Here is a 27375-nt window from a genome sequence, read left to right as displayed (position 1 = left end):
GTGAGTGGGCGTTGTGGTGGCTGATGTAGGTGCCTTTTTCCTCACAGAAAGAACTGTGATTAGGCGCCAACTCCCATAGGCGAAGGTCCCTTCGCCCCCCCCCCAAAATATTTGAGGGGACTAGCCCCCGCAGGGCGTTTTTTACTCCCCCCCCCATTTTATTCAATTTGGCACACTCCTCTATCACTGCTCTTTCAAATGTGGCAGCCATATTACGACTGGCTCCCACAAGTTCCTTAAAATTCCAAATTTGCCCACTGGCCCCCATTGGTTGTCAAACCCTGAGTTAGGGTACAGTGCTAGGACTTGGGAGACCATGTTTCAGATCCTCATTGCGATGGACTTGCAAATTGTGTGTAGTTACTTTTGGGGGTTTCTTTTATCCCACAGAAAGCTGCCATCAGCTAGTCGATCTTGTCCTACCCAGGATGCCAGCACCATGCTTTCCTGACCAGGTTAAACTGAAACAAGGATTCAGCAAGTCCTATATGTTTCATGCTCTCTTTATTTCGACCCCAAAATTTCCCGTGGCTATTTCTGGACACTGATACTTGAGTGGTTGGCCGAAGGATAAGGGTACAGGCACACATCCTGAGACTTGACCATACAAGGCCAATGACAAATACACAGCGAAGGCTCACGGCGGAAAGGCCACATAAACAGCAACCAACGTCCGGACAACCAGCAACTGGAACAAAGACCAACTTTATAAAGAAGCAAGTGAGGCCTGAGGGTAATAGAGAGGAAAGGGACACATTGGCAGCTTCTACTAAGGAGACCAGAAAACCCAGAGCCCCTGTAGATCAGGCAGTCCATGGGTATGTTTGAAAGGTTTCAAAACACCACAATATATATACAGTCGTACCTTGGTTCTCGAATGCCTTGCGACTCGAATGTTTTGGCTCCCAAATGCTGCAAACTCGGATATGAGTGTTTTGGTTTGCCAACGTTCTTTGGAACCCAGACGTCCAAAGCGGCTTCCAATTGAGTACAGGAAGCTCCTGCAGCTAATCAGAAGCCGTGCCTTGATTTTCAAACATTTTCAGAAGTCAAACTGACTTCCAGAATGGATTTCGTTCGGGAACCAAGGCACAACTGTATCTCTCTCTGCCACCATGGTGTGCTTTATGGTTCTGACAGTAGTGGCAAAGGAACTTCCAGGTGTCCACAGAGATTGTGGGAACTATTCTTCTCGTTCTCATCAGTCCCTAGAACACCCAAGCTCTGAACACAGAAGAGAGAGAGAATTGGACTTTGTAGCTCTTAAGATTTTCCTGGCATTACCCCACCTCCTGTGTATGTTGCTATCTTGCAGGCAGAGACCGTGTTCAACACTCGTCATATTTCCAAGACAACTTGGCCATCTGTGTCAAGGGTTGGGGGGGCACAAGCTTGCAGAAAGAGACCGACAGCCCCAAAAGTGGTGACAGAAGGTGCTTTAATAATTACCATGACATATCCCAGGATCCAAAATAGCCCTGCAGCCGTGTTACCCGCCTGGGTAGTGCTAAGCCTTCCCGGGGACATTGCAAGTCCATATCCTGAGGAGAGCTCTGACACCCGAGATGAGAGGCCACAGCAGTCTCTTCTTTCTTACCTCATCTCTACCACAGTATATACATGCTGCTTTTCTCTCTGAGCTTGGCTCCGCCACTCTCTCCAATTGGCTTTTCAGACTTTTCCTCGACCGTGTATTAACATGCACAGTTCTCTTTTCCCTTGTGGCCTGTTTCTCATAGGGTTGCCAACTGATCGGGAAAACATCCTGGCCTTTTCTTGTGCCTTTTGATAGCAGCTTGATCTGCAGAAATTGGAAGCCTTAGATGCCATGGAGAGAAGCACAATCACCTGCTATAAAGCAAGAAATTAGGCAAAAAAGTGTGGAATTTGTGGTCTATAACTGAAGTAAATAGGGGTTAAGGTGTTTTTCCTGGATGATCCTGCATAATGGCCTTTTTAAAAAGCAAATCCCAATTATATATATAATTGAGACTATTTCCACAAACATAATTTTATTCTGTTTCCACCACCAACGGTTTCATGCTTAAGTTGAAACCTTCTCTCTCTCTTATGCTTAGCTGTATTTTTATATTGTATTGAAATTGCAGGCTGCCCAGAGAATATTATTGGGCAAGAATATAAAAATTATAGAAAATAAATAATTGGTGCTCCCCCAACTTTTCTCAAGAAACGCTTGTGTTTGTTTTTGGTATTCTTCAAAGGCGTATATTTGTTTTAACAGCAGGTGTCAGAAATGATCTGCAGCCCTGTAAACACCTGCCTGTCATACCAAAGCCCCATATACAAGACCATATAACCCTGGTGCAATTAACACCACAGAGTATGAACTCTGGTTGATTTTATTATTTATGCCCTTTATACTTCCTTATAAATAAATGGCAAGGAACTTGTTGCAGGTCTTGGATGAACCCATTCAGTGCAAGCTACTGAATGGCAACTCACAACGATAAGGCACAATAGCTAAATGGAACCTCTGCGTTCAGGGAAAGTGTATCTCTGAGCCTCAGATGCCGGGGACAAAGAACGGAAGGACTGATGCCTTCATGAACCACGCTTGGTCTTTTTGGAGACATTTGGCTGCAAAAACGCTGGACTAGATGCTCCTAATCTGATCCGGAAGGGTTTTTCATAGGTTCTTAACTCATTAGGATCAATCTAATGGTATTATGCACCTATCCCACATTCACTGCTAAAAATAAATAAATGCGGGTTTTTTTGCTTTGGTTTTATTTCAAAAACCTTTTTTTTAATCAGAAAGGATTGTAAGACAAAAAGAAATGCACATAGGAAGAAGTACCTCTCTTAACCCATGCTCTTAAAAACCATCTGTCTGCCTCCTGCCTCAGCCGTGCTTAAATCACTGTAAATGGCGATTGTGCAGTTTGTCTGAATATGTCTTCATACTGCAAGGAGCTGTGACTGACCACGCCAGAGTGAATCTCTGAAGGCTTCATTTACTCTGACATGTTAAATGCCAGTTGTCATCATGTTACTGCGAGTTTCCCTTTCAGAAATCAGAATACAGTTACTAAATCTAGGTACTCAATATCCTATTAGTATGCGCAGCACTGCTGATTAACATGATGATTCTGCTTTTGCCCTGCTCAGGCATACCCAGTCTGCACTATGCACTCTCTTGTCACTCAATTCATTAAAAAGAAGGTTCTATGATTCTATGATTCTAAGGTAATTCTAATGGGAGGGAGAGCCTTGACTCCTAGCTAGCAGACAAGCTACTCTGCTGCTCCAGAGAAGCGGACACGGAGCAATGGATCCAAACTACAAGAAAGAAGATTCCACCTAAACATTAGGAAGAACTTCCTGACAGTAAGAGCTGTTCGACAGTGGAATTTGCTGCCAAGGAGTGTGGTGGAGTCTCCTACTTTGGAGGTCTTTAAGCAGAGGCTTGACAACCATATGTCAGGAGTGCTCTGATGGTGTTTCCTGCTTGGCAGGGGGTTGGACTCGATGGCCCTTGTGGTCTCTTCCAACTCTATGATTCTATGATTCTAAGGTAATTCTAATGGGAGGGAGAGCCTTGACTCCTAGCTAGCAGACAAGCTACTCCTCCATACACTCGGTGAGTGCATAATACTCAGTTCTAGGCTGTGAAGTTTTACCTGCTAACACCTGCCTATTAACCATAACAATATAGCTACCATAATAATAAGCTACAATATAGCTTATTAACCATAACAATATAGCTATAGAGAGGCCAGTTGAAGAATTGGCAAGCCTATCTATCCATGGGCCTTCTTCAGCCATTCCACCTCCTTTTTTGGCCAGAAGACGCAGCTCCTCCTGCCCTTAGGAAGGCTTCCTTATTCTTTCCCTTTCTCAATATGATGCCCACTTTATCCTCTTGTCAAGCTTCCCCACAACAGCAGCTCCTGCAGTCCCTGTGCTCCTATAAGGCTCACCCCCACCTCCCCTGTCACTTGCTTCCTTGCACAGCAGCTGCACTTTTGGTCAAATATTCTGTGACCAGCTCCCCCCCCCCCCCGGCAGTAAAAGATAAACATTCTATGACATCACAGCAATTCAGCCAATGGCTGGATACTGTAGCTTACAGATGAAATATAACAGCCCCTGCATGCTTATATATACTTCTACACACAAATGCATATGTCCAGGAGCCAGACAGCTACATCGGGCATGTCTATTGGCTTTTTGTATGCCCACTGGAATTTATGACCCTTACTTCATTTTCATTGCAGACCATGATGCACACCTGCTTTTAGAAATCATAGAATCATAGAAACATAGAGTTGGAAGAGACCACAAGGGCCATCGAGTCCAACCCCCTGCCAAGCAGGAAACACCATCAGAGCACTCCTGACATATGGTTGTCAAGCCTCTGCTTAAAGACCTCCAAAGAAGGAGACTCCTCCACACTCCTTGGCAGCAAATTCCACTGCCGAACAGCTCTTACTGTCAGGAAGTTCTTCCTAATGTTTCTCCTTCAGAATTGGTTAGCTGTATTGCACGGTGACAGATGGTGGGCACTGGATGTTATGTGCTGAATAACCAGTAATGCTATCTTATAAGGGAATGCATAAAAGGTGCCTGCTTACACCCAAATGGAAACTAGCTGTTTAAGAAACAATTGGACTGAGGCAAGGAGCCTATAGTCCTCCAGATGCTGCTTACAACCCCCCCCCTTATCTCTGATCATTGGCCATGGTGGCTGGGTCTGATGGGAGCTGGAGTCCAGCAACATCTGTGGTGCCATGGGTCAGTGCATCTGGCTGTTAACCAGAAGGCTGGTGGTTCGAGCCCACCCAGGGACAGCTGTGAGCAGGATTCCTGCACTGCAGGAGGTTGGGCTAGATAACCCTTGGGGTCCCTTCCAACTCTGCAATCTGGAGGACCACAGGTTGACCACTATGTCAAAACAGAGGGTTATAAAATTTTCATCTGTCTTCTAACAGTGATTTGAGTTGCATCAATTGGCAGGTGATTACGGTCATTATTCCTCCATATCAAGTTGCTGTTAAAGGAAGGCTATAGAAGAAGCTGGATGAAAAGTTGGCAATCCTATCAAAGTCCTCTTGGACATGCAGAGTTTGGTGTGTGCTGCTTTTGATCTTTATAAATTCAAGAACAATTAAATTTATATGCCCAACTGTTGTTCATTAACTTAGCAATGCCAGGATGATTGCGTTATAAATAGTCACTGTGCTTATTTCACATACACTTAAACTTAAACTGAGATTTTCAGTGTGCACTTTCGGCGTTTCATTGTCATTATTTTTAGGACACAGTGGTATATAAATATTTCTATAAATAAATCAATAAAATAAATAAACACTAGCCAAGGGAGGCTAAATAAAATTGTTAGTCTTTATGGTACCCCAAGACTATTTATATAACCTTGTTTCTGATTTTCTATTTCAGAAGGCCCTCATACCTTAGGAGTAACTATTGCTAAACATTTTAAAATCAGTTTCAACAGATGTGGTCATACACTATAAAACCCCTCTATGCAAAATCAGGTTTTATTTCCATATAACTCTCTCTGCTGCCAGCCAGTGGCCAACTCATGAAAAAGCAGTTATTTCAGTCTCATTTATTCACAGTAGCAATTTCTTCCCAATCCACAATTTTCTTAAGAAATAAATTTGGGCTACCAGGGGTGGGGTTGCTTTTGCACTCCTAGCAGCCATCTCATATCAAGGAAATTGGATGGTGAAGCTTTTCTCATCACTTACCTCCATGCCAAATAAAAAGTTACTTGCTAAGAGAATGTGTTTCAGTTGGCTGCTCTTACAAGCCACAGAAGCAGAAACAATTAATTCCACCCTGATTTTAAAGGGCGTCCTAAAATTCTCTACACTTTCTGTGCACAGCAAATTGGGAGTGTATTTTGCCAAATATTATAGATGGTGTTTTTAAACAGACTTTTGGAACCAACTGGCTAAGAGAGGAAGACTGGAAGAAGTAGAAGTCCATTACTTCCTTCAAAAATATTAATTTTATAATTAAACAGTAATCATCATCATCATTTATTTATACCCTGTCCATCTGGCTGGGTATCCCCAGCTACTTTGGGCGGCTGCCAACAGATTAAAAACAGAAGAAAACATCACACATTAAAAACTTCCCTGAACAGGGCTGCCTTCAGATGTCTTCTAAAAGTCAGATAGTTGCTTATTTCCTTGACATCTGATGGGGGGGGGCATTCCACAGGGCAGGCACCACCACCAAGAAGGCCCTCTGCCTGGTTCCTTGTAACCTCACATCTCACGGTGAGGGAACCGCCAGAAGGCCCTCAGAACTGGACCTCAGTGTGCGGGCTGAACAACAGGGGTGGAGACGCTCCGTCAGGTATACTGGGCCGAGGCTGTTTAGGGCTTTAAAGGTCAGCACCAATGCTTTGACTTGTGCTCAGAAACGTACTGGGAGGCAATGTAGGTCTTTCAGGACCGGTATTAAAACTGGATCCAAAATTGCATCCAAAATTCACATAACTGGTGATATTGGTGATGCTGTTTTGCTAAACATTATTTGAAATTATTTGTGAGTTTTTGAAGATCTCAGAAAAAAAATTCAAAAATTTGTCAGCAAATTGTGTTTTATAGAATTTTCAGCTCAGGTCTAAATAAAATGGTGGCACCCCAAAGGGACTTGGGAGTTTTGATTCTTCTGGTCTACCTGCTCCAGCTTAAAGGGAAGGGTAGAGTGAGTAGGTTAGATTAGCCAAGAAGAACTCAGTCAGTCAAATTCCCTTTCCTTCATCATCACTGATCTGGATAAGTTTCATTATTGGGATCTGAAGAATAGAAACCATAACCCAAAGTTCAGCGTAACTCCCTATGCCATTCACCAACCAAAAGATGAAATTCTGATATGCAGGGCAAATTCCAGCAAGTCAGTTGCCTTTGTGGCACCTCTGGTCTGAGCAGATAAGGAACTGCTGTCCTCTGTGTGCCCTGGCGTGGTGGAAATAGAACTGCCATTTCTTGCACTATGAAATACTTGTCACGGAGGAGCCCTAAAGATCAGTCATTTTAAAGAGGTGAGCATCCTGAATCTGAAGCCAGAGCTAGGCTTAGAATTTGTGGGGCTTGGATACAAAAAGAAGCGGTGGTGGGGAAACGTGGGAATTATGAAACAACTGTCAGATACTTTTGTCTACAGCAGGCTTCCTCAAACTCGACCCTCCAGATGTTTTGAGACTACAGTTCCCATCATCCCTGACTACTGGCCCTGCTAGCTAGGGATCATGGGAGTTGTAGGCCAAAAACACCTGGCGGGCCGAGGATGAGGAAGCCTGGTCTACAGCAGTGTTTTCCAAACTTAGGTCTCCAGCTGGTGCGTTGTTGGTTTCCTTTTTTTGGGGGGGGGACTACAACTCCCACCATCCCTAACTAGCAGGACCAGTGGTCAGGAGTGATGGGAACTGTAGTCCAAAAAATCAGCAGGAGACCAGAGTTTGGGAAACCCCGACTTAAAGGAAGATGGGAGGGGGGTTGTGCATGCAAATGCAACTTCCAATATCCTTGCGTATCTTTAAACTGTTGCATGTTTAGACAAAGGGAGGGAGGAGGTTTCTATGCACATTCTGCTGAACATGTAAAGCCTACCCACCACACATTTAAAGCAGACGACTTTCCCCAGAGAATCCCGGGAATTGTAGCTATGTGAGGGGTAAACTACAGTTCCCAGAATCCGTTGGAGGTCATATGCTTTTTAAATGAATGTGCAGCCAAAGGGAGGCTCAAGATCTGAAGAGCAGTCCATGTGCGAGGGGATGTTTGATGGCGTTTGCATGCTTAACCCTCTCCTTTTAAGTCCTCACCTCGAGCTACAATAAGGTTGTCATGCGAGCTGAAAGTTCAACCCACATCCGCAGGCATTCAGTTCCCACATCACAGCATGTGCTCAAATCACTTGCATCCCCCACATTTCCTTTCTCCCCTCCCCCAAAGCAACTGGGGCTGAAATTTACTTTACCTGGGAGTAAAACCCAGTGGTTTTGACTTCTGAGTAGACAATGTCTAGGCTTCTACTGTACTATAGAAACGAAACGAGACCCTGGCTGATAGAAAAGGGAGACGCCGGTCTCCCAAGGCATCTTTCCTACCCTCCCAAACTAGGGAGGATGCTGTGACTCAAATCCCATGCGGCAAGAGGCGCGATCATGTGACGAAGAGAAATAGAAACTAAAGCAGCTGGCTCTTATTGTTTCCTGCAGAGTTGCTGAACGCTTCCTGTTTCTGCCTCATTTCCCCAATTCAGCTGCAGGAGGAAGAACGCGATCTAGGTGAGGACTTACACTCTGAATAAATGTCCTGTTCCTGGCGGGTGGAAGAGGGCTGTTGTTGCATTTTAACTCACGTGGGCTTTTGTCCTCCTCCCCCGCAGCCCCGCTCCACGCCCCCTCTGAATCAGCAGTTTGCTGCAGGGTTGCGATCAGCGCATTAGCGGTGCTCGGCTCTTCCCCTTACCGTGTAATTAAAACTAAAATTTAAAAATGAAATCCGAAGCGATCTGTGGTAGTGCCTACTCAGAATCGAATCCCCGTCGGTTCGATGGGTACACGAATTCAGTCTCATCCCCAAGAAACATCGCATAGGACTGTTCACAGTGTTTACTAAGAAGTTACCACGACCGACTTGGGAGAGGCTTATCTTGAGTAAACGAAGGGTAGTCTGGGTGGTTAATCTGTGCCGGAGCTGATAAGTTTAGCCCCAGATTCTGACAGAAGCTGCTTACACTGCTGAGAGATCCCTCCTGCCCTGAGCCTACTCCATTCAGTAACCAAAGTTGGCTGGATCTAGGCTAAAGCTGCAATGCTAACCTCACTTGGAGGAAGGCCTTATTTAATTAAATGGGATTTAGGCAGGGTTAGGGCTGCGATTTAAGGCTGCAGTACTGTATACTTGCCTGAGGGTAAGCCCCATTGAAGCTCAGAGTAAATAACAGCCAGTAGGGCTGTTGCATGTGAAAAGAGCTCCAACGTGCAACTGGAGTCCCTCCCCACACAGAGTTGGAAAGGACCATGATGATCATCTAGAGTCCAACCCCCGGAAATGGAGGAATCTTTCACCCAATGTGGGGCTTGAACCCACAACCCTGAGATTAAAAGTCTCATGCTCTACCAACTGAGCTATTCCTCAGGTAATGGAGGAACTGTAATCCTTTTCCATGCTGTCTGAACATGCACTGCAGGCAGGAAGAATGGCTGTGGTGTTTATTGTCGGGGGCAGGGATAGCCCAGGTCCCTCCCCCTCCCCCATTTTACTACAAAGAGTGTGCGAACCTCTCTTATATCAAAATAATGTCACCAAAAGCCAGTCTGGCCTAAAGCTCTTCCGAAAATGCCCAAGCTGCAGTGTCTCGTGAGTTTTTCCATCATGCAGAGGAAGCGCACTGATGGTGTCGTAACTCTTTCAGAGCCACAGAAAACAAATGATGTAAGGCAGGAAGGATCTCCGGGGAAGTGAATCACCTGGTACTGTTTTTTCTTTGATGTTTCCACCAGACTTCAGGGCTCATGGCCTTGGAAGAGGGGGACCCCAATGCCCTGAAGCGCAATGTGCTGCACCTACTGCTCAGGAACCCCCTGGGGCTCAATTTTGGGGACTTTGCTGGGGCCTTTCACCGGCTGCATGGCTACCAGCTTCAGATCACTCATCATGGGTACAGCTCGCTCAAGCAGTTTCTGGCTGAAATGAAGGACTTTGTGGTTGTGGAAGATGGTGACTCACAGGTCCCAGTCGTAAAGCTAGCGAATGGATTCCATCTTGGCCACTGGGCTGAAAGAAGAGAGAATGGGGTGGACATCTCTGAAGGGCCCGCTTTGAGGTCAACAGATGAAGAAGACCCTGGAGGAGAAACGGGTAAATGTATACCTTACGTATTAAAACCATTGTTTATTAAGCTTATTAGTCACTTCTTTAACAACACAAAAGTAACTCAAAGCGGCTTACGGCAATAAATAGCATGCACATTAAAACCAGCTCCAAACAAAACAGAAAAATCCAAGTCTGTGTTGTTGGAGACTGGCAGCCAAATTTAATTCTCCAATACAAATATTAGCTGTCTTTCTGAGTTAATAAGTAAATACAATTCTGGTTGGCCCTAGGACTCAGATCTGCACTAAAACTCATCCATAGAGGAACATGGGAAGCTCAGTATCATCCAAACTTGGGCTGTCCTGCAAAATCTTCCATGAAAGATAGATTCAGACAACCAAATACAGTACAACGTTGCTGGATGAGAATTGGCAATGTCCAGGAGGCTTTCAATGTGGTTCTGAGGAGCCAGTGTGGTGTAGTGGTTAAGAGCGGTAGTCACGTAATCTGGTGAACTGGGTTCGCTTCCCCGCTCCTCCACATGCAGCTGCTGGGTGACCTTGGGCCAGTCACACTTCTCTGAAGTCTCTCAGCCCCACTCACCTCACAGAGTGTTTGTTGTGGGGGAGGAAGGGAAAGGAGAATGTTAGCCGCTTTGAGACTCCTTAAAGGGGGTGAAAGGCGGGATATCAAATCCAAACTCCTCTTCTTCTTCTTCTTCTTCTTCTTCTTCTTCTTCTTCTTAATGCTGAGACTCATATAAGGATGTGGGCAATCTGTTCTTAGCTTTCAGGATAGGGTTCCTGAGCCCAGGTACTGCCATAGCAGCATTCCAAGCATCAGGGAGGTGGCATAGAGGGGGAAGAGGGGGCTGGGGAGAAGCTTTCTGTCTAGCCTTTTTGCCAGTGGCAACAGTTACCACTTTCGTGAGGTAATGGAGTTTGGGGGATTATATGTGAATGGGTGTGGAAGGGTGTAGCAGCAGCAGATAGGTAAGTGAATGGGAGGGGGGCATGGAATAGACTGGAGCCAGAGGGGGGAATGGTTATAGTGCTTAGCTCATTTTAAGGTTGAGCATTCTGGGTTCTTAAAGATGTCTTTCTAAAAATAACTGAGTTGAGATCTGGATTGCTCTGCATCATATCACTGAAGGAATTTTGATTTGCAATCTGCATTGTTTGGCAGCTCTGGCAGGAGTCTTGGGGTTGCTCTTCAGTCTTCTAAAGAAGTACCACTCGGGTTTGAGGATTAAGAAACTACAGAAATTGTTTCTTGCTAGTGCTGGAATTGACCTAGAGAAGCTCAGCGTTCATCAAGGCTGCGCAGACACACTGGAATTTTTGGAACAGCGAATGCCGAATTTAAACATCACATACCAACAGAACAGACTCAACTGCGTGGTTCAGCTTTTTGAAGGTACAAGGCAAGAAGCTGAATTTGAAATTTTTTTTGGTGGGAAGAGATGGGGTTGCTTCTGATCTTCTCGATAATTATTACGTTAAAAAACCAACTTGGGGGGGTCGCAGTTGAAAGTTTTGACTGCCCACTTCATGTAAGATCCAGCCAGGTTCGATATTAGCAGGGCACCAGGCACATTTTGCGCCTAAAGGTTCTCCGTTTGCAAACAGCTCCAAAAGTCTGGGTAAAATTTCTTGTGCCTGGCTGACACTCAAGGATTATTAAAATAAATGTGCTTTAAAGCCTTGGAAGTATATGTTTAAAGAGACAATATGTTACCAATAAAGAGTAGAGTGTTTTGAAAACTAAAGTATGGTACCAATATTGTAAACAGCAAATTAAACATGTACAGTATTAACAATTTATGCTAAAAATATGATATTAACAATGTATCACTTATGTGAATTGCGTATTAATTCATGCATATCAAATTAATAAATAAAAAGTGTTGCCGACTCCCCCCCCCCCCCGGTGGTGACTAGACATTCTGTTTTGGTCGCCCACAATCCAGGCCCCAGAAGCCATTTGGCTCCTAGCTTTCCTATCCCACTTTCTAACACTGGATCCAGCATAAGCTCAGTAAGCCAGGTTAAGGAAGCTGTGGCCCTCTAGATATGGTTGGACTTCCAGCTCTCAGCAACCCAGCCAGCAGGACTAATGGCCATAAAATAATGAGAAATGTAGTCCAGCGACACCTGGAAGGCCACAGATTTTTCTACCCTCAATTTAGTATAATGTCCTGTTTCACATCTTGACCTACCAAGTGTTTTTAGGAAGCCCATGAACAGGTTATGAAGGCAGTAGCCCTTTTCAGATGTTGACAGTTCCCCTCCCTCACCCACAACTGGTATTTAGAGGTATAGCACTTCTAAACCTTTAGGTTCGGTTTAGTTTTCATAGTTAATAGTTGTCGACTTGAATTTGTATTACCCTTACCTTTAACTATTATCGTCCTGCTTCCTTGAGAGCTGTGTGTTAACCACAACACAGACAAACAATTTAAAATCTGAGGGGGTGGTTCCAGCTGTTGCTGTGTTGGATTTCCCCATCCATGTTGTTATTATCCAAGATTACAGCACTTATTGATACAGAATTCATCCCCACTCCTAAGATTTATTAAGTGGAGTGAAGCCATATTATGAAGACTTGTTGCTGTTATTTGTAGACGAGTCAAAGTACACTTTACAGAGTTTCTTAAGCAATAATTACAGCTCCCTGTCCCAGAGAGTTCACAGGTTAAATTTTTGTTACGGACAAGAGACAAAGAGGGGTGGAGAGGCCAGACTAACAGAGTGAAATGTGAAGGAAACTCAAAAGTAGAACTAAGGAGTCTTAGAACTGAGGCGCTGAATACTAGGCCTTGACCGTTCAGCATGATTAAAAGAGTTCTCTGAGCGTTATATTGAGTAATCTTTTCCCCACTGAGAACAAATTCCTGTGGCTCAAAATTTGCTTCCCCATTTCCAGTTATTACGCACATGCTGAGAAACTGATTCTGAAACTGATTCCTGACTAATTTGATTTTTCTCCTATAGATCCCTGTGCTACTTTTTCTTCTGTCAGTACCGAGAACCTTGTGGAAGAACCAGCAAGCCAGACACCAGGTAAAACAGTGAGCTGCTTTGAGTAATGTTGCTGTGTGTGTAAGCGACAAATGACTTACACTTGGCAGGAGACTGGATCGTATGTCCTGTGGTTCCTAGGCCATGGCTTCAATCTCTGATTCTGCAGTAGTTCCGTCAAACTCCTTGCTAAAAGCAAGTTCCTGAACTCATTGTTGTTCATGGGGTATCCATTATAGGTTTCTTTCTAGCCAAGCCTTTCTGCTTACCACACCTGCATAATCCTGAGAGTGCTGTCATAGTGCAGGGTACAATAGACATGAGAAGTGAATCCACTGCTTTCATTTCAGATCTGTCAGCTGCCTTGGTGCCAATCCGGGCCGTCCTTGAATGCCACCCTAAGGGTCTGAAGGTGAAGAACCTGAAAAAGGCCCTGCTAGAGAATTGTGGATTTGACCTGGAGATGTTCCGCCGTGATCTGGGCTACAATGACACAGTGTCCTGCCTGCAGGATATTCCTGGTCTGATTCTCAGAAACAGCAATAGGACCCGGAATTGCGTCATCCAGCTCGAATCGCGTAAGGCAAAGGTTGAAATGTTATCACTTGTGAGTTCAACACCCCCCCTCCAATTCTGTGACTGTTTTAGAGTGCCAGCCTCATTGTTGGCCTGGGTAAGGGTGTATGAATTGGCTTCAGGGAGAGTACGAGGGCAAGGCTGGGCTCGATAAGATAGTCTTCAGAAGTAACAGCAATCAGGTAGGTTTTGTCACATGAGGCTCTCCAGTCTGCCTGGTATTTTGCCTGTCTCATGTGCCTTCTTCTTTCTGCAATTCCCATCTTTTAACCTGGGCTCACTGGTGATGTGCAAGCTGGATTTCTCTCTTGATAAGCAAAGAACTACTTGTAAAGGCTGCAGAAATTGCGCAGGCCGTGACACGTGATTGGCTTATGTCATGTTACTCTGAACAAAGAAGGTATGTTTCATAACCTGTCTTTTTATATCACGTCCCAGGTCCCTCTAGCTCAGCTCCTTCCTTGGACTCGGATTTCTCTGTATGCAGCTCACATACCACAACTGATGGGCTAATGAGAAATAACTCCGGTAAGGCTGCCTAGGAATTCTGGATGCAGAGCTGTATCTACACTTGATCCATTAATTGCTCTATGGGTACTAAAGCCCCATATGGGGCCAAAGATAGACTCTGGTGCCCTTCAAAAGCAGTTAGTTTGAAAGGGCTCTGGGTTTGAATGGGGGGGGGGGAGGCATGCAGCTGACCTAACCTATGCAGGGAGGACTCTCTCCCCCCCCTCCCCCATACACAGACACTTCAAATCTTTGCTTGAAGATTTTCCAAAAGCGGGATGCTAGATAGTCTGCCATAGATTGCATTAGTATATGGCGGTCTCAATAAAATGTAACAGAAAAATGCCTGACCTGCAAAGTAGCCTAGTTCACGCCTGGGAGGTGGTTGGGGAACAATATTCAAGGCTGCAGCATCCTGGCCTGACAGGAGTATCCCACCTTTTCAATGACAAGAGTTGTTGTTGATGTGGCCCTTTCTGCCAAATGTGATCAGAGACTTCCTTTTCAGTCTCTCAGTTCAGTTAAGGTTTGTACAGTGGCTTATTGCTCATGGTTTATCAAGGGGAGCTAAACTGTAGGCCTACGAGTGACCACTTTCATTCTCACTCTGTCCCATGGCCTTCTGTCATGTTTAAATCTGTTGGGTCCCTATTCTTTTCTTCAAGACCCACCTCAGCAATACCTTTGTTTTCTCCTCTGGTAGGTTCCCCTAGCCCTGTTCCCTCGCTTGATGCTGGTTTCTCTGCCTTCAACTCAAATTCTGTGCCCCAGACGCTGATGGGAAAGAAATCTGGTAAGTTTTTGTTTTGAACCCTGAGGTTTCTTTGGTACTGCAGGTAGCATCTGGAATGTGGTACACGGGTGGCTTGTCCTCTTCATTTTGAATTGTGACTCCACTCAGCCCCAACCACCACCCCACCTATGCTTAATCTTATCTCCACTACTTCAATCCCATGTCTATTTAATGTAGATCTTAAGCACTCTAAGTGTGGATAGGTACTTTGCTTCTCTTCATGGAACTCCTAGTTTACAGAGGGAATTCCAGAAATTGCAGCAACCTGAAACATGGCGTCTCAAAATGGCCACCCTGTTGGGGGAAGACTTGGCACCAATAGTCAAGCACTTGGGAGTTTTTTCTATCAGAGGAGACATACAGATATACCCACCTGGGGGTAAACACCTCCATGTTAGAGATGTAACAAGTCTCCCATTTCAGGTATGTCTCTAGGGCTCTGCCTTTTCTAGCCCATTGCAGCTTTCAGTCAAATTACCTCTCAGAGATGCGACTCTTAGCACATGACCCTGGGCCATTTTTGAAAACCCGAGGCAACAGATGAAGCACTTTCAGCAGTGGGGAACTCCACACTCTGATGGGTCTACGGTGCCTTTCCCACCCAGGCTACCTAACTAAGCTTCAGTTAGGGAGAAAAAGTTGCCCCATCCATTCCATCTCAGCCCCTGAAAACCCAAGTATCAGCCAGAGCTCCTCAAAAGCACTGATGCTGCAGAGCAGGTAGCATAGAATAGGAGGGCTGTTATTTTTCCAGTTGCTAGAGGTGAGGATTAAGAGGCTAGTCTGTATACGATATCTGTTGGGGCAACTGGGAGGAGTCTTCCACTTCTGTCCACTTGGTGAGAAGGGGGACTGCATTCTCCATTCTCTATACTGAGTACAGCTATGTAGTAGCTATAGAGAACTAGTGTAGGATGACAATTGGCAGCCTAAGCAAATCTCACCCTGGCCATGTGTTAACTAAGTGTCCTGCAGCCTAAGTTTCTTGCAGCCTGAGCCCCAATTCTCCAATGTGGAGATAAGTAGTATCGACATGACTTTCACCAGGTTGAAATAGTACATCGTTCCTTTTCAGACCTGGCTGCTGCCTTGGTGCCAATCCTCGCTGTTCTTGGAAACCATCCTGCTGGTCTGAATATAAAGACACTGAAGGAAAACCTAGAGAAGAAGCATGGGTTTGACCTAGAGACTTTCAGCCAATATTTGGGGTATAAAGACGTAATGTCTTTCCTCCTGGATGTGCCGGGCCTTCGCTACTCTTTCACAAATGGCAAGTGGCCCCACAACTGTGTGGTTCAACTTCTCTCCGGTAGTCTTGGCCTCCCCCCTGTCTCATTCGGTGCTGGTCCCTCTTTGGATAAATCTCCATCTTCCAAAGGATCAAACACCCTGTCTCAAGACTTAAAGGAAACAAAGCCAGGTGAGATGTCTCTGTGACAGTGAGGCCTAATAACACATTCCTTTTAAAAAACCTCAAACCATAGACATTTTAAAGTTTGTGGTATGGTTGCCATACGTCCGGGAAATCCTGGACATGCCCTCTTTTGGGGGACCAACATGCCTATCTGGGGGGATTTTTTACATTTCAAAGGAAATGTATAGTTTTTTTGGTGGGGGTATTTTTATTTTATTTTTGGGGTTGTGTGGCTTGGGCATATGCTGCTCCGCATGCCGCAGCTGCTGCCAGCCTGAGCAGGAAAAGAGCAGGAAAAGAGCCTATTTCCCCGGCTTGGGCTGTCCTCTTTTTTTGCTCTTTAAGATATGGCAACCGTAGTTCTTTGGAGCTTACGTACTGAAGTATATTGTAGTCATGCTCTTAACTTTCTGTAAATTGCCGTTATACTGATCCCAAGGGTTTCTTTGCTTTCTTTCTGGCCAAACTGTGACTAACTTACTTTATATCCCACTATATATCTTACCAAGTTAATATCACACCTTTCCTCCAGGGAGCTTAAGGTGTCATGGTTCTCTTCCTTCTCACTTGTATCATCACAACAACCCTGTGAAGTAGGTTAGGCTGAGAGGGATTTGAACCCAGGTCTCCCAGGTCCAACACCCTGGGTCCAGGTGCAGAAGGAGACAGGGCATGGGACAAAACTGGCATATTTCTATCAAATGGTGTAGGGTTTTTTTGAAATTTGAAAAAAGCAGAAAAATTGGATTTCCATCTTCCTTTCTCTTCCAGCTTCCTGCCTTTCCACTGTGCCCCAGTCCTGTGCTTCTGTCCCCTTAAACGTGCAACGGCCTGCTGGGAAATCAAAACCCGTGAACCAAAATGGGCTTAAAAAAAAGCCTGGTAAGACTGCATTTAACTCTGGAGGATTCTGGGTCCAGGTGCAGAAGGAGCACAGAGGCCTGACAGAGGGAGTGGGAGTGTAAAGGCCAGCTAGAGTATTTGTATCACATTCACCATTGATTTGTATGCCTTGGCATTGGGTGAAGTATCTCTCTGCAGTCGTGGGACTTGCTTCTGTGTTCTGTGCATATTGGTGTTTGTGCAGGAACACAATTGTGAGTACAGTCCCAGGCATGTTTATTCAGAAATAGACACTTTCTACTTACTCTTGCAACCGTAAAGACTAGAAACCTTTTGCGTTTTTAGTTGTAAGATTCCTCATGCTTTATAGAATCATAGAATCCATGGTACACACTGTTCTGGCTTGATTTACTGGTGAAGTAGAGTACGGTCAAACCTTGGTTCCCAAACGGCTTTGTTGCCAAACAAACTGGCTCCTCAATGCCGCAAATCTGGTAGTAAGTTTTCCAGTTTGCGAACATTTTTTGGAAACCGAACGTCTGACGTGGCTTCCATTTGAGTGCAGGAAGCTTCTGCAGCCAATTGGAAGCTGCACTTTGGTTTTTGAACAGTTTCAGGAGTTGAACAGACTCCCAAAATGGATTAAGTTCGAGAACCGAGGTACCATTGTAGTCAGAAGGTCAGAGTAGGATTGGGGAGTCCCAGGTTCATTTCCCCACCCAGTCATGAAACTCACTGCGTGACTTTGGTCAGTTTCTCAGCCTTACAGTAACTGTGACCTCACAAGGTTCCTGTAAGGTTGAAAATAGTGAGAGATCCTTGGAGATTTAGTTATTCTTGGAGTTGTTGGCATCCATCTGTCTCGAGAGACAACGGAGTGCACCTGGGATACCCAGATGACAAGACCCCCACCCCCTTGGCCTTGCTGGTATGGTCCATAGGAAAGCAGAGCAAAACGTTTGACACCAGCTTGGTTGCAGGAGTTGCCAGAATGAAGCATAAAAGACGCCATCCAACCATCTTAGCGACTCCAGATTTGTGTAGGGTTTACTCCCTAGCCTTTTCTTCTCCCTGAAATCAATGGCACAGGTCTGGTGATGGCTTAGTCCTTCAATTGTAGAAGAATATTGGCCTCTTCCTGATCTGTAACACTCCCAAAGTCTATTGACATTTTAAAGAAAACATTGTGTTAATATTTGACTTGGTGCGCAGATTTTTTCTGAGGTTTATTTAACAGGATTAGATTTCTCAAAGTAGTTTGTGACATTTTATAAAATACAACCAATATGCCAGGAATCCTAAGAACTAAAGTGAAACAAAACAGCAAGCTTGGCTGGAGCAGGAGCAGCACCATATATTTCTTCCCAGTTGTTTTTCCTTTGCCCCATCTTTGCTTGCTGCTGCTACCTCACTCTAGTCTTCATGCTAATATGTTTTCCCCCTCCTCTAGCTTCGCTGACAGATGTCTTGGCATTACTCACCAACCTCATAGGCACATACAGCGAAGGTCTGAGGGTTGAGAAAGTGCAGGAGCTCCTGCTGGCCAAGCAAAAAATTGACCTGGAGAAGTTCAGCATTGCCCAAGGCCACAAGGACACACTGGAGTTTTTGGAGCGTCAAATGCCTAACTTGAACATCAGATACCGAGAGGACAGACTTAAATGTGTTGTTTCGATTGGATCAGGTGAATTTTGGAGGGGGAAAGATTGACTGCAACATTCCACTCCCATGTTGTCTGGGATAGCCAGCAAAGCTAGATTGCATTTTGGTTCCTGGTCTCGTAACAACCAAATCGGAATTCTTTCCTGAGCCAGAACCAAACAGGAGATGAGACTCAATGCTCCTATGCTCTAAAGTTGCATTCTTTCCTGGGACTTACTGAATATAGTGGGACTTCACAATGCAATTCAAATGACTCAGATGTAAGTCACAAGAATTATATACCATTGCAGCCATGGGGTTTATTTTTTTAAAAACCAACAAATTTCCAAATGATATATTATTCCATAAGCAGATATATTATTCCAATATCCGATTCAGTAATTATCACCATCAGCAACTTACTTTTGCTCATCTATTCATAGGGTTGATTTAATTTGTCAGCTTTGGTCATCTGGTGAAGTAACTCCCTTCAAATTGAACCAATAATCGTTATCTCTCAGTTGGTCTCTCAGTTGCATTGGGAAAGTCCAATCAGGCATGAGTAAGCCTAACCTCAGGTTGTTAAAAAGGCTCCAGAATCAACACTGGCTTCCTCCCCCTTCCCTTTCTCCAACTTAGGAAAAAGCAAAACGAAAAAGAAGCAGAAAAAGAAAACGGCAAAATGTAAGTCGAAGTCAGAAAAGTCTGCAATGCTACTGTCCAATTCAGCATAATTTTTGCTTGCCTCCCAGTAATGGCTAGTTCATGGAACAACCACTTAAGTATCTGTTCTGTTCTGTGTTTCGCCTCAAACCTGGACATTTTTTTCTTTTTGGGTTGTTTTTGGGTAACTTCTGGGTTTGGTCCATTGCATGTGTATGCGGTCGCACACTTATTGGATAGGCATAAACCGGTGACTTTAGACACACAACTTTGCTGAGCCCTTCACTGGTCATGGAATCTTTTGGGTTGGAAGGAAACCAACCGCTTGTCAGTGCAAGGAAATCAACTACAGTAGTCCTGATAATGTGGCCATCCAGCCTCTGCTTCATTAGAGAAAGAGAAATATTACTGCTTGGACTATGTAAACATCCCTCCTGGTTAATATGACCATTTCTTTTCCTCTCTTCTTGTTTAGGTCCTGGTGTTAAGACTGCCCCTCCTCTGCTTGTTGCCCCTGTGCCTCTCTTGCATCCCGCAAAAGTGGTCCAGCAAGCAAACTGTGCACCAGGTAAATCTCCAAGGTGACTCCTTTCTGTTCTCACCTATGCAGGGATGGTGATGCAGGAGAACAATAGTTTAAGTCACAGAGAGCACAGTTTGTACTGACAGACAAATTGAGCTAACTTCCTAAGATGGTTTACAGAGATGATTTATTTTCTGTAGATGGTAAGTAATCTGGAAATCCATCTTGCTTGCTAGGGCATTTGTTGACTGTTACGAGGTCTTCAAAAGATGAAACAGTTGCCGCTTCCTAATAAGTCTTAGTCATCCTTAGACATAGCACTAGCATCATTCTATAATGCTTAAAGAATGGTTCCTTAACGACCAAAGGACACCATAATTCACATTATTATGGTGGTCATTAATGTGACCACACATAGTAGGAAAATCTAGGCAGGATACAACATAACTTATAATTGGATCCAGTCAATGCAAGGAGATCAATGGGATACTATCTCAGAGTGGTATTCAGGCAAGTTTTATTCAGGGTAGAGCCATGGAAATTAATGATCACGACTAAGTTACATCCATTAATTTCAGCGAGTCAGCTTTGAGTAAAACCACCGTCTCTATGCCATTTAAACTTACAGTGGACTTTCTCTTAAGGATGGTTGCAGCTGCCATTCGGGTATTGAAAGGGTTTTGTAATATATTGGCATTAATCGAGGCACAGGGCAGGATTCTGTCGTAGCTGGTAACTCATTAAAAGGTTGCCAGAACAAACCATTCTTGTTTGTTCTCTCCATTTGTCTGGCTAGAACAAATACAATGTTGTTGCTCATGGATTCCTTTGTGGTCAAACTGTCCTTCTCAGAGTCTTAGCTGACCTTGAAACATGGAGATTCCATAGGCAAATAACAGAGAGATGACAGAAGACCAAGGGGAAAACTAGGAAATAGATAGTTAACACAGGAGGACTAAGATGCACACAGTTCAGTGGTTTGTTCAAATTTCTTCACGTCAATGATTTTTTGGCAAGGTTACATAGAAACATTGGAAGCTGTCCTCTACCAAGACTGATCATTTGAATCATCTCGTTCAGTATTGTCTACCGATCCATCAGTTCTCCAGGATTTCAGGCAGGAGTATTTTTCCAGGCTTCCTGAATATGCTGGGGATTATTATTATTATACTGCCCTTCATCCAAGGATCACAGGGTGGGTTACAATATAAAAACACAAATTCAGGAGTACCCAATGTGGTGCCATGCATATGTTTTGAGCTACAGCTCCCATCATCCCTGGCCAGCAGCAAAACTGGCTGGATCTGACGGGAATTGTAATCCACAACATCTGGAAAGCACTGAATCCCTTCAGGGCTGCCAACTCTCTTGTAAACCTACCTGCGAAGGCGCTTCTTTGTGTGCTCCCATCCTGTGAAGCATCGTTGGTACCAACAAGCTTCTTTGGAGCGGCATCAAAGCTGTAGAATTTTCTCCCCTTCAGAAGTTCACCTTTCTCTTTATTGACTTTTTGATCCCAAGTCACAGCAGTTGTCTGCTCTTGCGCCTTGTGTTCTGATTGGCGGTGTTGCTGATACCAGCAGGGTGTCTTTAAAACCATATAGATAGATATATGTCGTACTACCTTGGGGGCTTGCGGCAGAGACATGAGTTACAAATAGTTTTTAACAAATAAACATCATCTGTCAACTGACCCAGCAGTAATGGCCTCCTTCTCTTTTTTCTTAGACTTTGGTGGCATCTTTAAGCCTTCGTTCAACGTCTGCAATCCCTCTGGAAATAAATCACAGAATTGGAGCCCACCTGTTCCAGCTGCTTTTGCGTCGCCAGGAGTGCAGAACTGGCTCAACAACAGCAGCATGCATGTCCCATCTGCCACTTTTCCATTTTTTCCACCCTCCCAGGAGCCTCGTAGTGCTTTGTCAAGCAAGGCCAACAGTTCCTTCCAGGCTCCCTCCAGCTTTCTTCCACATCAGCCCCCTCCCTCCAGCTTTCTTCCACATCAGCCTCCTCCCTCCGGCATACTTCCACATCACCCACCTCCCTCCGGCATTCTTCCACATCAGCCACCTCCCTCCCGCATTCTTCTCCATCAGCCAAGTGCATGGCAGTCTGGTGGGCCATCACCACTAGCCAAAGAGGTACACTCACGGGATAACCAGCTGCCCAGAGAATCCAACTTGAGGAACTCGCAGCCTTCTAAGGACCTGGAAGAACTGAAACAGCGGGTGGCCCACATCCTGGCCATGCACCCCGAGGGCATGTCGCTCTTCCAGTTCCGTGCTGCCTACAGCACTGCCTATCAGCAGCACCTGCCGCTTGGCAATGCTTCCTCTGCCAAACAGTGCCTGCTGGAGATGCCTGATATTGTTCGCCTGGAGGGCTGTGGCGTCCAAACATTGCTACTACCTGTGTCTGCTAAAGCGTCACCTGTCAAATCCAGTAAGTGCTTTTCATCTGCAGCGTCTTTTGCTCTCTTTATTATGATTTCCATATTGTTTGCAAGATAGATCTAATTTTTGCCAATCGCCATGAGACTTTTGGGGGGTGGGTTTGGGATGGGTTTTCGGAAGACATCTGTGTGTGAATTTGTTTGGTGTGTGGAGATCAGTTCCCGCTGATCAACGCACTGTCTTCGCAGTAAGGCTCTATTCCGATGGCATGAGTATCATGACGACTGGCAGATTCTTATTATCTGCTGCAGCCTTCATCCGCCTTCACAGCCATTGGAACATACTGCTTGTTATCTTCTGCCTGTTCTGCTGCTGAAGACTTCTTGGATCATTCTTTGTCTAGCTTCTCCCCTTTGACCACGTTGGGTGACCCAGCTGGGAGTGCGACTCCCAATGGCATTGCTCACAAGGATCATGGGAACGTGCAAGCCCACTCAGCATGACAAGGTGATGATCCCGTGAGTGAATTGGCCTCCACAGTTACTTACTGATACACCGTTAAGACCACATTCATGGAAGACACTCTTGCTTGGCTAGGAGTGATCACCAAAGAGAAAGAAATATTTAGTTTAAAAATGAACAAACAGTTCCTCTGCTAACAGCATCTAGATCTAGCTTACTCCAGGTTTTCCATATGTGGCTTCAAGAAAGAACCACTTGACCTTTCTGTTTCCCCCCTCCTGTTTCTAACTGCAGTTGTGACGCTTCTCTCTTAACAGTAAATATTGTTGTTGTTTCAGATCAGCCTGTCCCATCTGAAGTGGAAAATGCTGCAGTGGCTCCTTGTCAGTCACTGCCCCAAACAATGGCAGCAGCTGAACCTGTAGTAAGTCCCAAGCCTGCCCCTCTTCCCAAGGCTCCAGGGGTACCACAGCCCCACTTCACTTTCCTCCGGGCTTCAGACCCCCTCGAAAAGCAAGGTGATAAGGAGTCCTGCATTCTACCCAAGGGCCATCTCAAGGAGATACCAAAAACAGTATCTCCTTTGCAAGAGCATGAGAGGGCCACAGCCAATTCGAGAGACCTTTCAGGCCATCCTGATTTGTCCAAAGTGCAAGACTCTGCAGTGACTCCTGACAACTCCCCACCTAAAAACAAGCCTTTGGTTGTTCCCAAGTTCTCTCTAAATACTGCACTTCGCAAGCCTCAGCCCCATCTGTCTCTCCTCCAGCCTTCTGAATGTCTTGGACCACCAGCCAACAAGGAAATTAGTACTTTACCTGGGACTCCCAAACCAGTAGCTCCTGTGGGAGAGATGACACTCAAGCTGATAGACACTCCCAACTCTCCTGTAGTTTACCCAGTGGATTCCCAAGCCACCAGAAGGGATGAGAATTTGAAATCTGACAGCATTGGCTCCAGGCCTGCACATCTGGTTAACCATTGGTTTTTTAACAATACTACACCACCCCCCTCCATCTTTCAGCCTGTCTCTACGGGTCCTGGAGCATGGGCTCAGCCAGTTGTATACCCGCCTGTCACATTTATTCCAGAGATGCCTCCTCTCTACCCAGCACCATTCATACCAGTTTCTGTAAAACCCTCTGGGATACAGTTTCAGAAGACTCCACCACAGACGTTGCCTGTCCAACCTGTACCTCCAGCTAGCCAGACTCAGCCTCCCACCCAAATTCAGCAGCAGAGGTCCTATTCTTCTGCAGTTTCGGGACAAGATTCCATTTTTCAGGAGCAGGTACCACCCAGAACCGCAGGACTCCCCCATAGTTTGACTCCCGCAGGGACGTTTCCTACTTCCTTACCTTCTCAAAACACAGCTAGCCTCCACTCGCCCAAATCTCGGACTGTCTGCCAATCAGAATGCCACCACCATACATGGCTAGATGGTCTGCAGCACAGTTCTGTCCCTGTGGCAGATCAAAATCTTGTGGCTGCGCCCTCAGACAAAGTACCTTCTAAGTCTCCAACATCCACACATTGGGGGAAGTATGATGGTGTGGACTCTCCTGTAATCTCAAGCATGCAGCCGCTCAGTTCGCAGTCTGCTTCTACCAACGCAACCCAGTGGTCCTCTGGATCTTATGCTGCTGTTAGTCCCAGCAGTAATTCTGACTCCCTGCCTTCTGACTCTTGGCCCTTGGTGCATCAGCAAAAAATTGTTAGCAAGAACTATGCCGTAAGCTCCTCAAGCACAGGACCTGCAAGCTCACCACCTTCCCCTCTAGAAACCACCGCCACGCCACCTCTGCAGCCACTGGGCACCTCTTCTTGGATCAACGGTAATTCTGATGCTCTGTGCTCCGAGTCCTGGGCCCTCATTAGCCAGCAACGGTATGTTAGTGTGACCTCAAGCACAAGATCATCACACCCACCCCCTTCCCCTCTGGAAACTATGACCACCCTATCCTGGCAGCCCTCATCATATACTTCACCTGGAACGAACAGAAATTTGGATGCTTCTAAGCCTCAGGCCCTCATGCGACAGCACCAGCATGCTAGTGTGAACTCCGTGACCACTGCAAGCCCACAGTCGGCGAAATCACCACCTTCCCCTCGAGAAACCAGCACCCCATCCCTGCAGCCCTCCTATGCTCTTCATGCCAGCATGGATTATGGTTCTCCTAGCCAAAATCTGCCCATGGTTTCCAAAGAAGCTGAGCAGAAGCAGGCCAGTACTCGTGCCTCTTTGCTAGGAAAACCAACAACTTATTCATTTACTCCCCCAAGCAGTCCTCCTCCCAAAAACTTTGATAAATGCATTCTCCTGTAATAGCAAGTGTTAAGGAAGTGTTCTGTGGAATCATTCACACCCAGAGGTGTTTTTCTCCCCCTCCTTCCCCAGGGTGGAGGGTAGGAATGACATACCAGGTGGGCTGAGTGCATTCAGAACCCACAAGCAAAAACCTCCTGTGCCCTGTTTGCCTACCTAGTAAATGCCAGGTGTAGGGAATCTTGGCTTGTGCCTGGATGTTGGCAATTTGTTCCCAGGGAATTGCAATTTCAATTCCTGAAATGCCACCCTGTGGCACGGCTTTTCCTATCTGCATCCTGTGCTCAAGCATAAAATGGGAGTGCAGGAAGAGCCTATGGGGACAGAGTGACCTTGAACCCCAAAATGATGAAAGGCTGACACAGGCTTCTTTTACAAACAATGTCTTATAGATAGGCCAGCGTGTATTCCTTTCTTGACCAACATAATGCAGTGTTCAAAGTTTCAGACTAGGTTCAAATTGCCACTAAACTACAAAGACCGAGGTTCAAGTTGCCATTCAGCTATGTAGGATGTTACAGTCTCTTGGGCCAGTCATTCCTCCTCACTGTATGGTTGTGAGGATTTTTTAAAAATGGGAATATCTGTGCTGCCCTGAGCTTGGAGGAAAGGTAAGGTAAAAATTAAATAAGAAAAGTTTTTTAATAATGTTCTCTGAATTTCAATCCCATGAATATACATTATGCAGATGAAGCAAACAACACAGAGTTGCTTATATTGCATAATTTCTCAGTTGATAGGGAAGGACAAGAAACAGAGTACTGATCCCTTGAAATCCTTGTCAGCTCCCTTTAGGCTTCTGAGATTTTATCTGGCATCGCCTGCACATCTCCAATATTATTTTTACAGCAATATGGACTACAAACTTCTCTTTTTTAAAAAACAACACCACCACCACTTTAGATTTTTAGGGTATGAAATGCTGTCTTCAATATACAACCTGGCTGAAAGGCCAGGTCGTCTTCAAACTAGGTCGTCTTCAAACCCTATTACTGGAAACAAAGAGATTGCAGCATCAATTAACTGTTCTAATCACTGGAAGAAGTGGTGGCAGTGGTGTATCATTGATGCATATTTTAATAACTGAAGTAATTTGAAATACTTGTATCAACCATAAATAAAGAATATCTTGGAATGTAGATGGGAAAGAATAAAAGAGTGAAATATTGCTGAGAATTAAGTGGTACTTTAAACAACTTTGAAAGCAATGTCTTCATTAGGTATAAGAGATACTGCTATATATTTGTTAACTGCAACAAGGGCTGTTCTGGTTATTAAGTGATCCTCTTCTGAGTCAAGGTTTACTACTTAGTAAACCTTGAGAAACTGCCTCATAAAAGATTGGTGGGGTAAGATGTGCGTATACAGGAAATATTTAGAAAGACTTGAACTCACTCCAGATAAACCACTATTATGCATGAAATTATGAGGATCAGTTTAGCTTATTAGCCCCTCCCCCTTCTTGTGATCACAAATTTAATGCAATATTAATACTAGCACAGTCCCATCATTAGGGCCAACAATTTCATCTACACTCTGAAAATAGGCTGTAGCTTTTAGGTCTATGAAACTTACTCCATTGAGCTAATGCTAACCAGAAAGAACTAGGAACAGACCAGGAGTAAAATAAATTGGAAAGCTTAATTACAATTACTAAAGAAATGATGGAAGTATGCAGACTCAGTGATAGCTAAGAACAAAATTAAAATATATAAATGAAACGGAGCAGGCTATAAAAGGAAAAGCACCATAACTGACACAAAGAAACCAAGTAGTTACCAATTGTTGGCCACCGTCTTGTCTCAAGGGACAGTGGAGTGTGCTGCTGGGGATGAAGTCAAACTCCTGGAGAATCGCAGCTCCTGCTGTGGCTACAGAGACCAGTAGCTTGTAACTGCTGCTCACATGTTTTTGCTGCTGTGTATGGAGGTCCTGGGATGCCCAGACCACAAGATATGCCCCTCTACTTCACTGATTTGGTCCAAAGAAAAGCAGAGCAATGCATTTGGCACCAGCTTGGCTGCAGGAGTTGCCTGAAGGAGGCATGCAAGGCCCCATCCAATCTTTTTAGGGACTCCACTCCAGATTTGTGTAGGGTTTACTCCTTAGCCTTTTCCTCACCCAAAGATGTCCTGCAATGCAGCAGGTACAGATTCTTCCTCAGGATTTACTCGGGAAGTCTTTCTCATGAATGAGTATAGCTGCAAGGCAGCAGAGGTTTAGGATCAGTTTTCCTTCTCCTGAATGAGCTACCTTCCCAGGTTGGTGAGCCCCATTTGCCCATCATTTCCTTCTGCATGTGGAGTAACCACCTCCTTGATCACTGGACCCACTATTGGTCTCCTCTACTCAATCCGTTGGAGCCTGTCTTAGTGTGCAAGAGTAGCTCC

General features: G+C 45.1%; 1 protein-coding gene and 1 long non-coding RNA gene across 4 annotated transcripts in view; one reads left to right on the top strand and one right to left on the bottom strand.

Moving 5' to 3' along the window:
• LOC308570451 (uncharacterized protein) overlaps positions 1-26161 on the top strand; it is a 32281-nt gene extending 6120 nt beyond the window's left edge. Inside the window, exons 2-15 of one of the 3 annotated variants that reach the window (XM_081165268.1) lie at positions 8219-8287; positions 9509-9866; positions 11007-11237; positions 12815-12883; positions 13192-13419; positions 13856-13945; positions 14631-14720; positions 15796-16140; positions 16906-17016; positions 18428-18661; positions 19258-19302; positions 19757-19849; positions 21533-22246; positions 22998-26161. In XM_081165268.1, coding sequence (XP_081021394.1) covers positions 9521-9866; positions 11007-11237; positions 12815-12883; positions 13192-13419; positions 13856-13945; positions 14631-14720; positions 15796-16140; positions 16906-17016; positions 18428-18661; positions 19258-19302; positions 19757-19849; positions 21533-22246; positions 22998-24985 — 4584 coding nt within the window. In that variant the 5' untranslated portion in view covers positions 8219-8287; positions 9509-9520 and the 3' untranslated portion in view covers positions 24986-26161. Of the gene's footprint in view, positions 1-8218; positions 8288-9508; positions 9867-9910; positions 10276-11006; positions 11238-12814; positions 12884-13191; positions 13420-13855; positions 13946-14630; positions 14721-15795; positions 16141-16905; positions 17017-18427; positions 18662-19257; positions 19303-19756; positions 19850-21532; positions 22247-22997 lie in introns of those variants that run through there. The other 2 variants (XM_081165270.1, XM_081165269.1) reach the window with 2 other exon arrangements.
• Positions 1422-8227, bottom strand: LOC308570602. The gene is made up of 2 exons (XR_014001205.1): positions 7973-8227; positions 1422-1848 (listed from the first exon to the last, which is right to left on the bottom strand). It is a non-coding gene; the product is annotated as an uncharacterized lncRNA (long non-coding RNA).
• Positions 26162-27375: the final 1214 nt, after the last annotated feature.

Source organism: Podarcis bocagei, assembly GCF_964188305.1.
Source record: "Podarcis bocagei genome assembly, chromosome: 13".
Classification (NCBI taxonomy): domain Eukaryota; kingdom Metazoa; phylum Chordata; class Lepidosauria; order Squamata; family Lacertidae; genus Podarcis; species Podarcis bocagei.
The sequence above is the reverse complement of the archived record's forward strand: the minus strand, read 5'-3'. Positions and strand labels throughout refer to the sequence as shown.